At 33.6% G+C, this 18,147-nt stretch overlaps 3 protein-coding genes across 3 annotated transcripts; 1 reads left to right on the top strand and 2 right to left on the bottom strand.

Moving 5' to 3' along the window:
• Positions 1-6,507: 6,507 nt before the first annotated feature.
• LOC130449777 (nicotinate phosphoribosyltransferase) lies at positions 6,508-12,481 on the bottom strand. Its single transcript, XM_056787778.1, has one exon. The coding sequence runs from the start codon at positions 12,280-12,282 to the stop codon at positions 10,651-10,653; it is 1,632 nt and encodes a 543-aa protein (XP_056643756.1). The 5' UTR covers positions 12,283-12,481; the 3' UTR covers positions 6,508-10,650.
• Positions 12,482-12,730: 249 nt separating this feature from the next.
• Positions 12,731-14,887, top strand: LOC130449239 (RNA polymerase II-associated factor 1 homolog). Its single transcript, XM_056786925.1, has 5 exons — positions 12,731-12,975; positions 13,031-13,123; positions 13,179-13,751; positions 13,817-14,193; positions 14,256-14,887. Exons 1-5 carry the CDS (start codon positions 12,896-12,898, stop codon positions 14,816-14,818), a joined length of 1,686 nt encoding a protein of 561 aa, XP_056642903.1. The 5' UTR covers positions 12,731-12,895; the 3' UTR covers positions 14,819-14,887.
• LOC130449240 (3-hydroxyisobutyryl-CoA hydrolase, mitochondrial) lies at positions 14,854-18,071 on the bottom strand. The gene is made up of 2 exons (XM_056786926.1): positions 17,234-18,071; positions 14,854-17,142 (listed from the first exon to the last, which is right to left on the bottom strand). Exons 1-2 carry the CDS (start codon positions 17,733-17,735, stop codon positions 16,526-16,528), a joined length of 1,119 nt encoding a protein of 372 aa, XP_056642904.1. The 5' UTR covers positions 17,736-18,071; the 3' UTR covers positions 14,854-16,525.
• Positions 18,072-18,147: the final 76 nt, after the last annotated feature.

Genomic DNA, 18,147 nt, shown 5'->3' on the forward strand with positions numbered 1-18,147 from the left:
ACTTGTTATTGTTATTTCAGCTTTAATATTCGTCTTTGTTGTACCATCATGTGGGCTGGCACGCAAAATTTTCCACTAATCAAAATTTAGTTAACGCGAAAATTACTGGGTAGCATAATCTATTCTTTGAGGAACTTTTTGAACAATGTGTGTCACGTTAGAAATCGAAATTTTCGTTGTTTCCATTGTGAAATTTCAACCAAATATATGCAAATAACGCTAAATTATAATGGGTGGGCCAGAAGGTTTTGCGAATTCAAAATAATAATAAAAAAACTAAATATCATCCACATTCAATTTTTTATTTTATTCGAAATATACATCTGGGAAATTCATTTCTTAGAAAGAACATCATCCAGGTGTGCACCATCACGCTGCAAATATGCCTCGAATCTAGATCTCAAATTGGTAAAAACTCGCTGGCACATTGCCATTGCTGGATGTTGTTTCAGATCTTTCGACAAAATACGACGCAAATGCTGACCAAAATCGTGCAAGGGTAGAAGCATTGAGTTCGATCTGTGCTCGATTTGAAAACGATGTATACTTCTTAAACCGAACTGTTACTATGGATGAGACTTGGGTATATTTCTACGATCCAGAAACAAAGCAACAATCGATGGAATGGCGACACTCTGGTTCTCCAAGACCTACGAGGTTCCGTGTCCAAAAATCTGCTGGAAAAGTTCTTGCTTCAGTTTTTTCGGATTGCCATGGAGTAAGCATGATTGATTTTTTGGATAAGGGTAGAACAATAACTAGAGATTACTATTGGACCACTCTACGGGAAATAATTAAAGAGAAAAGACGCGGAAAGTCATCCAAAAGTGTTTTGTTTTTCCAGGACTACGCCCCTGCACACAAATCTCATGTCGCCATGTAAAAAATTTGTGATTTAGGGTTTGAATGAATAGAACACTCTCCTCATCCACCAGATTTGGCTCCGTCCGACTATCATCTCTTTCCTCAACTGAAAAAAAGTTTAAAAGGTCATAAATTTTCTTCCAACGAGGAGGTATTAAAAGCTGTGGAGGTCTGGTTTGCAATGCAGTAGACTAAGAATTTTTCAATATATCCTCGTAACATAAAAAATAGAGAAGTGCCAGGCAAGACTAGCAATTATTTAGGAACGTAATCGCTCTAAAATCACAAGAAGTAGTGAATGCACATGACACAAAAATACTATACAATAGAACCAAAACCTTCAACGGTAACAAAAATCTGCCGTAAAGAATAAAACTTAAAGACAAATCAGGAAAAGTCAAAAGTCAAAAACAAAAATGGGTAGTAGGTTTTTTTCTTAATTATTTAAACAAACAAATTTCTATCGTTTCGACCTAGATATCAACGAAAATGAAAAAGGTACAAAGAGAAAAGCAATTACGATGCAAGAAATAACACTTCTGTAGTAGCTGTATTCTGTAGCTGTATTCCAGCAGAACTAATACAGGCACATAAAATCTCGAACCATGAGAGGATACCAAATGACTGGAACGGAGGTACCAGAGCAAATTTTTCTTATTTTTGATTTTGTAAAAAGGTGATTTCACAAAGATTTCTTAAGCCTATGACAAACTATATCATAGGCTTCAGTGGAATGACTTTTTCAAAAATACGTCAAATTTTAGCGTATTCTCAATTACTAAAGTATCTAAAAATAAAAAAAGTCCGTCTGTCCATTATTTTCCATTTCATGAAAGTAAACGTCAAGGATGAATATTTTGCATTGAAATGAAGTCTTCTACCTGCCTACTGCATATCAAATACTATAAGGAAAATATCTATTAGAAGGGCATTGTGCAGGGACGTCCCATGATACCTGGTATTTTCCTTAAAATTTAAAGAGACATTTCAATCTTATAAAATTTGAATTTAATACAGGATATATTTGATTTACATTTGTGAATCATTATTAAGTTTTAAATTTCAGTGAAAAATACCAAAGAGGTATGTGGACAATATTTTATACGAAGCAGGCAAGTAGAAGACTTCATTTTAATTCAAAATGTCCATCCATTGACGTTTACTTTCATGAAATGGAAAATAATGAACAGACGGATTATTTTTAGATACCTTAGTAATCCAAAATAGGCTAAAATTTGACGTATTTTGGAAAAAGAACATAAGATGACCAGTCTCCATTTTTGGTACATTGTTTGATTCATTTTCCAATTTTTCAGAAAATGTACTTTTCCAAAACGTATTTATTATAGATTAAAGTTTAATATTCGTGATTACTTTTCTAAAAATATTAATTCATATTTAATATATCTCGTTATCTAAATAAACATTAATTAAAACGTTAAAAACAAGTTTTAATAAACAAGCTAGCAAGTCGATGACCGTAATATTTGTCGTAAAAGTGGCTGATGAATTGGGATTCTCATGTCGTTTTGATAAAAAAAAAAATTACATATGTTATTGTAGGATTATAGCAAGGGAGTAATTAGTTCGTAAACGCTGCAGTACTACAGTATATACGAGGTCTGGCTATTAATAACGAGACTGGTTACGAAAAAGTGTTTTATTACTACAATATACTCCCCTCCCCTAATCACACACCTTTCCTTACGTTTTTTCCATTGATCGAACCAGTGCTGGAAGTCTTCTTTGGTGATGGCATTTAGGAGCTCTACCGTTTTTTGTTTTACCGCTTCCATCGACTCAAATTGGGTCCCTTTCAAAACAGATTTCATATTCGGAAACAAAAAAATTCACAAATCTGTTGAGTACCGTGGGTATTCGAGCACTGGAGTGCACTTACTGGCCAAATACTGCTTCACAGATAGCGCGTTATGCGCAGGAGCGTTGTCCTGGTGCGAAATCGAGCCGTTTTTTACGAACTCGTTCTCATAGTGTTGCCAAAACTGACAAATGGTAGGTCTGGTTGACAATCTGACCCTCTAGAATCCATTCAGTCGTCACGATACCGTCAATGTCAAAAAAACGATAACATTGCATTGAATTTTGATTTGCTCTCTCACTAAAGCGCTTACACCAGTCGAAAACACGCGCACGAGATAGAGAATTGTCTCCATAGACTTTTTGTAACAATTTATAGCACTCAGTCGGAGCTTTTTTCAATTTAACGAGAAATTTGAGATTGATACACATACTATAATAGTGACGGAAACGTGTTTTGGGACGTGCAAAGACAAGATAGCGCCCTCTAGGCGCGCAGTCTCGTTACTTAATAGCCAGACCTCGTATATGAATGGGGAATGAAAAAATCATTTTTTATCTAAAAAGAAGGGAAATAGGCATAGATATTAATTATAAATTTGATTAAATAATTCTAAATAAACTTATAAAAACAATTATCGTCCAGTGCATCATAGATTAATTATGCATTAATGTGCAAACTTAAATTTCCAACGTAATCGCAGAGAAAATGTAGAAAAAAATATTTTTTTAAGGTAAATAAACAATGTTGAATATTTGAAAGCTATTTTTAATTCTGAACATCTTTTCTTTATAAGAATTTTCGATATTGTCAAAAAGAAAGGTACTTTACTCTAGAGCAAAAATCACATTTTTTGACAAACCTCGTATACGACTGAAAAAATTTAACATCTGATAATTGAATTTTAGATTTTGGACCGTGCAGAACATTTTATAACGAATAACTTTTTTTCGTAACATTAATAATAAAAAAGTTTCCCATATGCCGCCAACTTACGTGGACACACTGTATATAAAAAGAAAAATGATCAGAACTTTCTATAGATAAATTCTATTGAGACCCCGCAAATCCATATAAAGAAATAAAACAACTATAAGATACTATTCCCATGAATCATTTATTAAATAGACTGTTTCGACATTATAATACAAATTCCAATCCTTTTTATGAATATTTTGAAAATCTGTCTTTTACTGCTTCATATTCAATATCTCTATGAATATTTAAAAAGGCGTTCTTCTCCCATGGATTGCTCGAAGACAATTTTCCAACCACCGTAAAGTTGAAGAGCTAGGATACGAAATAAAATGTTAATTGATGGTTACATATCTTAAACTCAATTTTTATCCAAAAAAGTTGGTAGATTTGTTTCGGGACGGTATTAATATTGCATATTAATCACAAATGGATAAAATTAGAACATAGGAAGGTTCATTTTTTTGTATGGTATCCCCTTTACGTGACTTATGCCGCCCTACTTTATTCTATAAGGACCCTATGACGCCATGGGCGACTAACTAAGTTGTCTTTGATGCTTTCCTAATTTTTTCTTGAAACCAATACAGTTTGGGGGGGTTATGACTCCCGTGACCCCACCCCTTTAAACCACGCCTGGATACGCATCCTCACTATCAGTGGCCATACGAGACCGACCGGTATGTGGAGCTGTACTACACTCGCTCGATCTAATAAAACCCTTCTTCTTTAAGGTAAACCTCTTTGAGGCGTCCCAGTCATCTTCTTTCGTTATCATAATCCCTACAATACTGTAAGGAGTGAATTTTCCGACATTTTTTGCAATATTTCGCGTTGTAAGTTTCATATGAAGAATGCGTTGTCTGTAGCTTGTCCACAAGCTCCCCACTTTTCCTTATTCGGGAGTACTAAGAAGAGCGGGGACTCAGAGAGAGTTGTTCAACTTGATCAAGGTGCGAAAGGTTGGATATTTGGGTCACGTTCTTAGAGGAGAAAGATATACAATACCCCAATTGATCATACAAGGAAAGATCGAAGGAAATAGAGACGTAGACCGAAAACAATAAAGAACACTGGACTGGGTCAAGCCGCTATAAATAGATGTCTAACCAAAAGTGTGCGTTCACATTGGCAACGCTCAAGCGATGAGCCATGCCGCTCCAACGGCGTTAAGAAATCTTTCTGGCTATAGACTTTAAATGAATGTGTTTAGATTGCAAAACACCACCACTCAACGTCGCACCGCTCGAGCTTCGATCTTGCTCGTTTTTTTGAGCGGCATCGGCTTCGTGGTGCGCTCATGTTTGTATTTTTATTCAGTTTGGAGTAGAAGTGCGACCAATCTATACGTTCTAGTTTTAATAAAATGACGTCGTATTGTATTTACTCTAAACGTATCATAAACATACAAATAAAAATGCGTAACTCTAACCTAAGTGTAAAATACAACCTTTCTGGCGGAGAAATAAGCTTTTTAAAATTAGTTGTTTTCCACTGACATTCTCAAAAACTGAAAAAAGTATTAAGTTCATGAACGCTTTGTATTTTTTTGCTTTTCTTCAATATTAGCCTTCGCAGTCGTGTACTTTCTATAAGTAATAATCGTTTGGATACCAAATTCATTACGTCCTTTTGGTTCGAAAATTAGAAAATAACTAAAACGACGCTTAACCAGTTTGAACAGGACAACGCGCGGGATGACATCGCTCGACACTTGAGCGTCGCCAATGTGAGCGCACACTAAGATAATCGTCAACGCACTGTAGGTGCGAGGCAGTAGAAGAAGAATTGTTCACTTCCTCGACTCTTCCTTTGTTCGCTATTCGATATTTTCACCGGTATTTTCCGCGTTACGTATTCTCTTGAATTTTCCCCTACGTTGAAGGGCTAGCAGATCTACTGATATCGTTCCAGAATGACTAATACTGCTGGTTCCGATGCGGAAAAATATGCACTACATTCTGTAAGAGCAGCCTTGCGTTGCAAACTGACTATTCTTTTGCGGTGTATGTTCTTCGCCGTACAAAAGTAAAATGATAATTAATACATTTTATATTACTTATCTAAAAAAATAGTCTCGATACTTGAATAATCCACCTACTTTCTTATACTTATATTCAAAAAATTCACTCCGAAACTACAAAAACTGCCAGACACACAGCCATGTTGCAAAATGGTTCCATCTCGCGACCATTGACGTTCCGTTCGCTCGAAATTTGAATACAATTTTAAAAATTAGCTTAACCCACCTGGGCAAGTCTCCTGGTTTTCTCTTACGTTTTAGAAGCGATAAAACTTATTTGGAAATAGTGGTCAGCGATCTAGATCACTTGAGTTTAAAGATAAAAGACAAAAAAGCTCGAAAAGTCATTTTTCTACTACTGAGTACTATGTATGGCTCCAGTTCATAGTTACATTGTGGGAGGCAAAGGGGCCGTTGGGCACATAGGCTTTCAGACCTCTGATGTCATTAGGCAAGCTGTGAGGTTTGACCAAGTGTTTAACCGCGCTCGTGTGAGTGCAGGGAACTCACAAACGAGGTGGTATGCGGTTTCATCCTCCTCCATGTACCAACGGCACTACAGATCGTCCGTAATGTCCATAGTGTGGAGATGGCGTAACATCGTAAAGAACTTTTTGATTCAAATGAAATGAGTAGGTTAACCAGAAGTCCGTCAGCCATATTTCTTTTCAAGAGACAGCTACTTGAATAGGTCTAACTTGGTTATCGAAACACAAGTCAGATAGTGTAATTGTGAATGTTGGGGTAGTGGTTCCAGAGTTCGAAACATGTTGAAGGGCAATTTTGTTAAGAATTGAAAGGGAAAATAAAAGCAATTTGATAAAATAAAATTCGTTTATTGCATTTAAAAACTATTATGACAAGATAAACTTTATTTCGTACTTTATTAAAAATGGGTAACATAATATTCTCAAATATGAAAATTTTCCTGTACAAATTTATATAAATAAGTGGAATCAACTTTATATTTAGGGCAACGCATTAGACTTTCCAACTATAAAGTTGGATTCTCGTGTATTTTGTAAATACCTTTACTACGAATAATTAATTTGGAAAATTAACAAGAGATGAAAGTTGAATTTTCGGGAATCATGACGCGCAGGCCGAGATTTCAACTTTCGGCCCGTGTAGTGTATACGATTTTTTCCATACCTCGGTCGAAGGTACGTTCTTTTTTGCAGAGACGAAAGTTAAACATTTAGGAACGAACGTACGTACTCTAAACGAGGTATGAAGAAAATAAACTTTTATGGCTGCTGGTAAATTATGTTCCTATATGAACGGATATATTTTCAATTGTTATTTTTAAAAAGTCTACGTATAATTACTACTTGAGCAATCACTACTTCTGTAGTATGCTTAGTACATGGACACCTATCCTTCTGGCCAGGAAAAAGAAAATGACAAAACTTCTATTGAGATTAACATCAATCTTAGCTAATTTTTCAAATATCAATTCCTTTGCATTCTTATTTTTTTTTATAAACTGGCGAGCAAAGAATTGAGGTTTCATGTTCTTTGAAATTTTAAGTTTTCAGATAGTACATATTCGCCAATTGTACATCATTGCATGTGCTTTTGTAAGCTGAATGTGATACTCTATACTAAAGCTTTTTTTGGACTTAATGAGTATTCCCTCCTATTGCATTGATGACTGCTTGAAGTCGGCGCGTCGTACTTTGAATTAAGTTGCGGATCACATTCTGCTCGATGTTATCCCATTCCTGCAACAGCAATTTTCTCAGCTCCTGAGCAGTTCTTGGTGTGTGTCTGCAGATCAGTCGTCCCAACTCATCCCAGACAGGTTCTATGGGATTCATGTCTGGGCTGCGGGCTATCCAGTTAAACCACCTAACTTCTACGTCATCCAGATACCCCCTGACAATTCTGGCTGTATGTGGTTTCGCTTTATCTTGCATAATAATGCCACGTTCTCCCATAGTCACCATGAAAGGCATAACATGGTCTTCTAGCACCTACGTAATGTACCTGTGAGAGGTTAGGGAGCCATTTTCTATGAAGACCAACTTTGTACGATCTTGTGCAGTGATTCCCGCCCAAACCATATCTGACCCACCGCCAAATGGAAGACGATCGTCAATGCAAACTTCAGCATTCTAATTAATTTATAATTATCCTTAATTTACTGCATAAACCAAAAAATTACCAAACAAGAAAGTTCAGTTTAATGTTAATTTTGGCTGCATAAATCGAGATTTACTCTCGTTTATAGAGCAGGCTTTCCAATTAACATTGTTTACCAGAGAGGTTAGGAATAGATGGTATCAATTGGTGTTAATATCGATTTCTCGACATTCGATCATAGACTTAATATCAAAGATACAGAGAGCAAGGTAAGGAAGTTTTAACCTAAAACGTGTGTTCAAACCACAGTTATATTCACTTTTGCACGTTTTATAGATGGAGTTTACCGACATACTTCGGTACTTTACCGATATTATATTGAGTAGTTTTGCTAAAATGACTATTTGCACTTGACGATGATGAAGAAGAATAATCTACACTATCAATTTACTTGATGCTAATGTAGTATTAGCAGGTAAATAAAATTTTAGTTAGCAGCTGCCTTAATTAGGTTACGATGTTGATCAAAAGTATCACCTCATCGTCTGAGAAGTTGAATCTTTTTTCCTTCCATAAAAAATTAAAAGTCAAAACCAATACAAGTAATTTCAAGGAGGTTCAACTGTGACTTGCAAAATAGCGCAACTTTGTTTATTATTGACTTAAACTAAAGTTTTATTCATAGTTTAAACTTTAGTTTAATTCCCAGTGGTAAAATTGCGCCTAAACTAACAGAAACCAGATAAACTATAAATTCCCAAAATACTTATTCTTATAACTATCATAATTAAATATACATCTTTAGTATTACAAGCTTTTTGGACCTAGAACAATCTAAATTACAGTTTTTTTAGCTGAATTTATTAGAAATTGGATACGAAATTTGCATTTTCTCATAGTCAAAATGATGTCTACTATCATTAAATTTGAATGCTTTATGGAATGTTCAATATAAACGTTTTATTTTTATCTAGTCTTGACAATATGAAAATACGGAGATACGGCTCAATAAGGGCATAATAAACTATTAAGGAGGTGGGTAAGTCTAGTTCTTGGAAACTGATTTCAGCGCAAAACAGGAGTAGCTTAATTTTTTAGGTAAGGCCGCACTATGTAACTTCTTTTCAAGGAATTTGATAAAAAAAGTCTGCAGTGCATTTTTATATGATAAAATTTTAGTTTTAGAAACATTGGGATACTGAAGATTAGAATCGTACAATGATTTAAGGGTGATTAGGTCACTAGATATGGTCCTATGAATTGCCGTGAGATCAGATTCAAGAGAATCTAGTATCGTCTGCAAAAAGACTTATTTCATCATCTAGTTAAGCGATGTCGTTTATAAACAGAGAAGCAAAATAGGGCCTAGTACTGAACCTTGAGGCACTCCACATTCTATTAGCTTGCAAGAAGACATCGTTGTATCAATCCTTACAAGCTGAAAGCGACTTACGAGAAAAAATTAAATACAGTAAACACGTTTGGAAAATTTGTGGATATTTTAAAGTCATTGCTCTTTTGCTTGGGCTACAGCTTGGTTACACAAAAAATATTGTTTCATTTCATTTGAGAAAAAGTCACTATGCAAAGATGGGCTAAGCGTGGATCACTTTTTCCAGGGCAAGTAAATATTAAAAATGATCCTTTAGTGCACCCTGACGACATTCTTTTGCCATTGTTTCATATAAAGCTCGGCCTGATGAAAAATTTTGTCAAAGCTATGTCTGAAGATGGCAGTAAATTTGAAGAGAGAGTATTCATTAAACTACAAATATGGGAAATAATGAAGGATACAAACTTTGAAGCAAAATCGCCTGGAAATGTAGTTCAAAGTTTCCAAGGAAATCGTGAAGCGGAAAATTACAAAGACTTTTAATCGATGAGCTTATAATTTCATACAAAGCATTGGGATGTAATATGTCTTCAAAAATACATATCCTGCACGTTAATCTGGATTTCTTTCCCGAGAAAAGCGCTATTAAGGAAAAAAGTCCAGGAATACCAGCAGATTACTGTTGAAGACTTAAATCTGACCTACCAGAGGCCAAACATTCATGAAAATCATGTATTGTAAATTAAGGAATATTTTTTCTAAGTTGTTTTTGTACTTTTTATAAAAATATATGTCTTAATGTCACAAAGAAACCAATTTTTTTCCACTGATATATTATTATTTTGTGGCCATGGTTCAGTGACAATCAAAATTTGGTACAAGTATTCGTGCGACAAAAAAATTTTGTTGAGCAGTGTAATAGACGTTCTACACTATATATAATGTGAAGTACTGGACTTAAACATTTAAGATACTATACAACTTTGACTTTAGTAGCCTAAATACCTAGTTCTTATCTTATAAAGTTATTGCATGGTCTTAAAAAAATTTAATTAGACACAATTCACTGGAAATTTCTTTGGTGCTTTTACCTCAATTCATTTGGTATATAATAGATATAAATATGTCTCATATTAATAAATTAAGTAAATATTATATAAATCTACATTTTTTAGTAGATTATGAAATCACAAGTAATTATTTAATTCATGTTCAAAACATTTAACAAAATTACAATGTAATAATTGAGGATATAAAAGATTTTCACAACAATAAAGATAAATTGTTATTCAACTACTTATCACTGGGTAAATTTAAGTTTTAAATGGTTCACCAAATTTCTAATTGCAGTCCTCAACAATAAACCAAGCTCAATACCTATATTTAACATGAGGCTCAAGTTTTTGAGGTACTCTACACAACTTTTCGTTTAGGTATTAATTTGTTTCTGTGCCAAAGTCAATGAACAATTTGTACTTAAAATGTTGAATTTTGTACTCCTTCATACCATACAATAATAACAAATTGGAATGAAAAAGTAAATCAACCATATCAAGATAACTCTCCTATAGGAGCATTATCCAACCACAACTTATGTAAAAAATGATATAAACTATCACTCACTGAAACTTTGTAAGGCGTCGGGTTTAAGCTTCTCTTAATATCAGGTCTTAAAATCTTCAAAGATCTATTCACATTTTCTTTGATTTCTTGAAGAGTTGGTAGAGGTCTTAATATTTTACCATTTACCCATTGCAATACTAACAAAGTTTCAACTTTTGAAGGTATAACATACGCCCTTTTTGATTCCTCAAAGGGATGCCTACATAAAACTTTTTGTTCCATTGTTGGGGGACTTTCTTCTGCTGTTTGTAAAAGATCAATAAGGGAGAAAGTATTTCCATAAAGTCTGTATACATTCTTCTTTCCAGGAATGGTTACTTTAGCTACATCATGACTAAGTTTAATCCTTGGTTCCCCATTTAGTTCAACCAATTTGTACACACATCCCAATGCAGGTTGTTTTTGACAAGTAACCAGGTGAGTTCCAATACCCAAAGAATCTATGCAATGGCCCTGTTCATTCAAACTTATTATAGTTTCTTCATTTATATCATTTGAAGCCAAGATATTTAATTTACTAAAATATGGCAGATTATATTCTGATGATATTTTTTTAAAATATTCTCTTGCAACACCTGATAGGTAAGCTAAATCTCCACTATCAAGTCTTACACCTATAGCTTCGTAACCAAAATCATGTAAAGCTAATGCAACAGCACAGAAATTTATTAAGCCACTTCTTTTAACATCATAAGTATCTACTAGTGCCATGAAACCATTAGGCATTGCCAAAGAAAATGAAACAAAAGCAGCTAGTTCGCCATCATTAACTTCTGATAAAAGTACATGGAATATTTTAGCTACAGATGTCCTCCAAGTTAGAACACTCTCTAAAAAGTTCTTAGCACTTCCCCCATTTTTTGGAACTAATAATGTAGTATTCAAATTATCCAAACTATTGAATGAAGTTATATAAGAATGTGCGTGTGTACCTTTTACTGGAATATTAAATAACTTTCCAGCTAAGACGTTACTAGTTCCATCAAAACCACCAATATACGCATATTTAGAGGCTGATAAACCACCATCAGGTCCTTGTGCTCTTCTTAAACCGAATTCATATAATTGCAGTTTTCCTGCTGCTAATCTATAGCGGGCTGCATTTGTAGCCATCAAACTCGCATAATTAACTAAATTTAACAAAGTAGTCTCCAAAAGTTGGGCTATAACAAGAGGTCCTTCTATTCTTATCAAAGGCACTCTAGGAAAAACAACTGTTCCTTCTTTAACAGAATAAAATTGTATTTCATCTGCTGTAATTGTTCGTAAATAATCATAAAATTCATCTTCTACTGAACTTGGTAGAACTTGTTTAATATATTCGATATCACTATCGGAATACCGAAATTTTTCAAGAAATTTCAAACATTCTTCGAGTCCTGCAAATATTGTGAATTCTCCTTGGAATGGATTTTTTCTGAAATATAAGTCAAACACTGCTTGATCATTTATTTTTCCAGTTTTCCAGTAAGCATATGCCATTGTTATTTGGTATAAATCAGTTAACAAAGGTTGGACAATACTATTTTGTCCAATTTTTTTATTGTTTGTATCCGTCATTTTGCAAGAAACTTGAATATAGATAAAACAACACTTATTATTAACACCAACTGATTAAGTATAATTATTTTCGTAGTTAGTTGATAACATTTAAACACTTTTTGAGATAATTACTCTCGTATACAATCTGCATAACCAAGTTAACATTTTTGAACTCTGGCATTTTATATTTGATCACAATATTGCCATCTCACTTCAATTTATTATCTGCGCATATGTAACTGCGAATTTTATATTTCAAACTTCGATAACTCACAATACACTTGTAAGATTGGTTGTATAATATCTACACATGAATACTCCATTTCAAAGTAATCGAGCTTTAGAAGTTTGATATTGAAAACATAATTTTTAATTTATTTATTCACTAACATGATTGCTGATTTCAAAATGTTTTTGACTCCTCAAATCCTGAATAAATATTTCAAGTGTAAGTACTTGTTTATTTGACATTTGTCGGACAAAGTCTTTAATTTGGTAGAACTGATTGATTGACGTTTTTGTGTTGTGGATTTCAATGTAATTTTATTAGTTTACATATTTAAGATTAGTAATTCTGAAGAATCTTGTTTTTGTTTAATATACTTTCATCTGCAATGTATATTTTATAAAAATGCCACCAACGATCCAGCAAAATAATCAGAACGCTACCAACGGCGTTGAAAAAAGGCCAGTAAAAACTGTCGAGAAAAGGTAATGTTATACAAATTTCTTCGACATTTACATTAACAATTTGTTCAATATTTAGGTCCGATTTGATATGCAAAGTCAAATATTGTAACACTCTGCCAGATATTCCATTTGATCTTAAATTTATTGCTTATCCGTTTGAATCGATAAGGTAAGTTTTATAAGTTGTACTAACAATTAGGTATAATTGTTTCAAACACCTTTAGGTTTATTCAGTACAATCCCACATCTTTAGAACGTAATTATAAGTACGAGGTATTGACGGAACATGACTTAGGGGTCAGTATAGATCTCATAAACAAAGATATATATGCTATAGAACCTGGAGCTACGTTAGATCCTGCAGATGAAAAACTTTTAGAAGAAGACATATTAACTCCTCAAGACTCCAAACGGTCTCGACATCATGCTAAATCAGTATCTTGGCTACGAAGAACTGAATATATATCAACAGAACAAACTAGATTTCAACCTCAAACTATGGACAAAGTTGAGGCCAAAGTCGGTTATAGTATTAAGAAATCTCTCAACAATGAAACATTATACATGGACAGAGATTCTCAAATCAAAGCAATTGAAAAAACTTTTGATGATTCAAAAGTTCCAATTGAGAAACATTATAGTAAACCTAATGTTGTGCCAGTAGATATTTTACCTGTTCACCCAGATTTTAGCCTTTGGAAGTATCCCTGTGCCCAAGTTATTTTTGATTCAGATCCTGCTCCCGTTGGTAAACAAGTACCAGCTCAAATAGAGGAAATGTCGCAAGCAATGATAAGGTATTTACTCCACACTTCAATAGAGTATTTTCTCTATTAACTACTTTAATTTTCCTATTTTCTAGAGGTGTGATGGATGAAAGTGGAGAACAATTTGTTGCTTACTTCTTACCAACAGAAGAGACCCTTCAGAAACGTAGAGAAGATTTTGCTAATCAAATCCCATACCAAGATGATGAAGAGTATGAATATAAGATGGCAAGGGAATACAATTGGAATGTTAAGAGCAAAGCTAGTAAAGGTTATGAAGAAAACTACTTCTTTGTAGTGCGCCAAGATGGTATTTATTATAATGAATTAGAAACTAGAGTCAGATTAAGTAAAAGAAGACAAAAAACTGGTGCTCCTCCAAGTAATACCAGACTTATTGTTAAACATAGACCTATGGATGCCAATGAATATCGAATGCAAAGATACAGAGAGAAACAGCTTGAACCTCCAGGTAAACTTACATCATTTCGTAAGTATGGCAATATTAGTATATATTCATTTTATATTTTAAAGGTGAAGAAGATGAAGAGATGGAAGTTGATGAAACGCAAGAAGAAGAAGATGTACCTCAAGAAGATCAAGGCAACGAGAGTCAAGCTGAATCTGACCAGGAAAAGGAAAAGGCTCAAAGTGAGGACGAAACACAAGAGAAAAGAACTTCCAGAGCATCATCTCGATCTTCTAAACGTTCAAGATCTGTATCTAGATCGAGATCTAGATCTGAATCATCTGCAAAGAGTAGATCCAGGTCAAATTCATCAACAAGAAGCCGATCAAGATCCCCATCTAAATCCAAATCAGTTGCTAGGAGCAGATCAAGATCACCTTCTAGATCAAGGTCTAGGTCAAAGTCCAGATCTCGATCTAAATCCAAATCGCAGTCTAGATCACCTTCTAGATCAAGGTCTAGGTCAAAGTCAAAATCTCGATCAAGATCTGCTTCAAAATCTAGATCAAGGTCGCGCTCAAAATCTGAATCTAAAAGTCCGTCACGTAGTAGATCAGCTTCCAGATCTAGATCTAGGTCAAAATCTGGATCAGGTTCAGATTCAGTATCAGGATCAGAAAGTGAATGAAATTATGTTTGTTATAGATTTCTTTTATCTTTAATAATTAGTTGATTAAAACTCCAAGGTTCTTTGCAACAGTTTTATTAGTGATACAGAAAAAAAAATCTCAGACATTGATATCTCATTTTAAAACTTGATACTTTTGTTATAGTTTAGGCTAAAGTTGATAGACTAGATGTGTGGCAATTGATTTATAAGCTGTTTGAAAGATCCTTTGTCGCTGTCAGATTACTGACTGGTCTAGTCAGATGCACTCTACTACCATAACAATAGACGATACGCTTCAAAAAAGTCTTTCAGAATCACTGAGATACAGACCTCAACAACTACTCTGGTATATAGTTGAAGAAATATAGGAGTTAGAGAAATACCAAAAACCTATGAAGGTTAAGATTGATGTTGAGAAGGATAAAAGGATGGAACTTGAATGTCTGTTTGAAAAATTGCAGTTTATTTTTCAATTACTCATTAATGACTATGATAGTGGTGATTATAAACTTCTGTTAGGGTATGCATTATAAGCAGACTCAATATTAACTAACAACTGCTGTGCTTAAACTTTGATTCGAGACATTTGAATTAAATATTAAGCATATAAATTAAAAAATAGTATGTTTATTTTAGTGACATAAATTTTCATTTTTCAACAAGGTAATTTTCATTCAGTCACTGTCATCTGTGATAATAGTAAATATATGTGGATGCATTTTGTCAATTACCCTCTCCTGTTAATAATTTTTTATTTTGTCCATACAAGCAACAAAATCGGGTCATTCCTAAGGAATTCACTTAATATTATTGTGGGTCTGTATAAGATTATCAAGAGCCCTAAAGGTTGCCTAAAATACTCCAGTTTATTAGATATATAATTGTTGATAATTTACTTCTTTGGTCTGTCTGATTGTCAAATGATTCTACTTTTTATTACCGTTCTAATGATAGTGAGAAGATTGGCATCGGCAATACTATTTTAATTTTTTCTTTTTAAAGAAATAATGTAGCCTACCCACTAAACCGCGTTCTTCTGTATCTCCGTCGAACCAGGAACTATAGTGATATTACTTCTGTCTGTGTATGTTGTTTCGTTTTTTAGGTTTCATTCATATCAGGCAGCCGTCTACATTCTTTTGTCTAAGAATTCATTCTGTGTAGGTACAACCAGTTACCACCATTCTACCTTGTGCAGATTCACCTGGACGATATTATCGACAGACTTCTCTACTTCCTCTCTCAAACCCCTGTAGTGGTTACACACGAAGAACGTGTGTTCGACATCCTCTGAGCCGTATTCACAATATATGCACTCAGGTGTTTGTACTTTCTTCATTTGTCAGACAATGGGTTTTAGAACTGTCTTTGGCAATCTTATTCAGTTTCGTTTCAAGTCTTTCCCCTTTCGTCCCAATTTCACTTGTTCCTAATACTGTTTTATTTAGTGAATAGTGAATGTTTGGCATTTTATAACCACTGTTAGCTATATGTATAGTCATTTTCCCATCTCTTGTCAATACTTCCCATATTCATTCATTGTTAGTGTTTCTAAAGTTTTGTCCTTATATTTTATTTTTTCATTACTGGAAAATAGGTAGTTAATCATCTAAATGCTATACAAAAATTAGAGGGAAGTATATTAATCAATTGATTTTAGAATCACATTTATATAAAAATATACATTTATTAAAAAATAACAAAATTGCTCCTATTATTTGAAAACTACATCTTTATTTTTAATTTTGGTAAATTTAAAAAGTACTTGTCGACAGCTGCTTCTGAAACGTCTTCTAATTTTTTAGGACTCCAATTAGGACATTGGTCTTTGTCAATTAATAGTGCTCTGACACCTTCATAGAAATCTTTATTCTTCAAGAAGGACATACACATGTTATATTCCATTTGCAAGCACTCGCTTAAATTATAATGTTGGCCCAAATCTATTTGCTTAAATGTTACTTTTAAACTAGTTGGAGACATTTTCCTCAACAAAGAAAGTGTGTCTTGAGCCCATTTACTATCATCTTTCTCTAATTTGGTTACAATACCCTCAACAGTGCTGGCTGCAAAGTAATCATTTATTTTTTTTATGTTACTTTCTAATGAAAATGGGGGCAGATTCGTTTTACAAAATTTCAATAAAACGTTTTGTATATCAGAATCACTTGCACAATCATCAAGTAGTGCTTGTTCTAAATCTTTGAGATCTTTACTTTCACAGAAATGTGTTCCAATTCCAGCTTTAACAACATCAGAACCTCTTAATCTCTGACCAGTTAGACCTAAATACAAACCAAGTTTCCCTGCCAATCTTGGTAAAAAGAATGAGCCTCCCACATCTGCAAATGTTTAATAATGTATTTAGTATGAAAATAATGAATATCGAAAAGAAAAATATTGCGTTTAGATTTGAATTACTTGAATACTTACCTGGAAAAAAGCCTATTTGTGTTTCAGGCATGGCAAAAAGTGTTCTTTCTGTCACTATTCTATAACGACCATGTACAGACAATCCTACACCACCACCCATCACTATACCATCTATAAATGCAATATACGGAATTTTGTATGCGCCAATGAGATTATTGGTTGCGTATTCCTTTTTGAAAAACTCTTCACCTAACGATTTTTCACCTTTTAATCCGGCTTCTGCTACGGCTCTAACATCTCCTCCAGCACAAAACGCCTTCTCTCCCGATCCTTTAACTAAAACTAAACATTTTTTGTTTTCCCATTCTTTTAATGCTGCTTGAACTTTTTCTATCATCGATAGGTTAAGTGCATTAAGGGCTTTTGGTCTGTTTAGTGTAATTACGCCCTTATTTTGTACATCTTCTAAAATTACATCATTTACTTGTACAGACATATTTCTGTTGAAAGAAACAAATAAGTTTTTGTTCTTAAATAACAACGGAATGTATTGTCTGATCATATCTAAAAGGTAAGTGAAATTATCATTTGAATAAAAAAACTGATACAATTATATTTTGAATAGTTGCATAAATTATGGAGCCTTCGATTATTATAGATTACGTATAAATGATAATTATATTTTATGACGAGAATAAAGGTCAAAAAGATAATACAAATTTATTGCAACACCACTAAAGTGCAAATTGTCAATGACCCATTTACACTGATAATTTATCTATGAATTATGAAAACTATCATCAGGAAGCCCAGAGAAGTTGGCTCTTTTTTTGTATACAAAAGTTTATATTAATATCTTAGACTATTTTTTGCTGTTTAAAATTTATATACTTCATATAAAAAAACAAATTAGATTGTTAGTCCTTATGGAAATTCATGATATACAATGAGTAATTATTGCATGACAATTTATG

Source organism: Diorhabda sublineata, chromosome 10 (assembly GCF_026230105.1).
Source record: "Diorhabda sublineata isolate icDioSubl1.1 chromosome 10, icDioSubl1.1, whole genome shotgun sequence".
Taxonomy (NCBI): Eukaryota; Metazoa; Arthropoda; class Insecta; order Coleoptera; family Chrysomelidae; genus Diorhabda; species Diorhabda sublineata.

What these genes read in the sequence shown, in the direction of transcription:
- LOC130449777 (XM_056787778.1), bottom strand. Translation starts at nt 12,282, where the DNA reads ATGACGGATACAAACAATAAAAAAATTGGACAAAATAGTATTGTCCAA.
- LOC130449239 (XM_056786925.1), top strand. Translation starts at nt 12,896, where the DNA reads ATGCCACCAACGATCCAGCAAAATAATCAGAACGCTACCAACGGCGTT. An exon ending in GTAAAAACTGTCGAGAAAAG is followed by an intron (nt 12,976 to 13,030) that starts GTAATGTTATAC and finishes TTCAATATTTAG; the next exon opens with GTCCGATTTGATATGCAAAG. An exon ending in ATGTCGCAAGCAATGATAAG is followed by an intron (nt 13,752 to 13,816) that starts GTATTTACTCCA and finishes CCTATTTTCTAG; the next exon opens with AGGTGTGATGGATGAAAGTG.
- LOC130449240 (XM_056786926.1), bottom strand. Translation starts at nt 17,735, where the DNA reads ATGATCAGACAATACATTCCGTTGTTATTTAAGAACAAAAACTTATTT. An exon ending in ACAAATAGGCTTTTTTCCAG is followed by an intron (nt 17,143 to 17,233) that starts GTAAGTATTCAA and finishes AAACATTTGCAG; the next exon opens with ATGTGGGAGGCTCATTCTTT.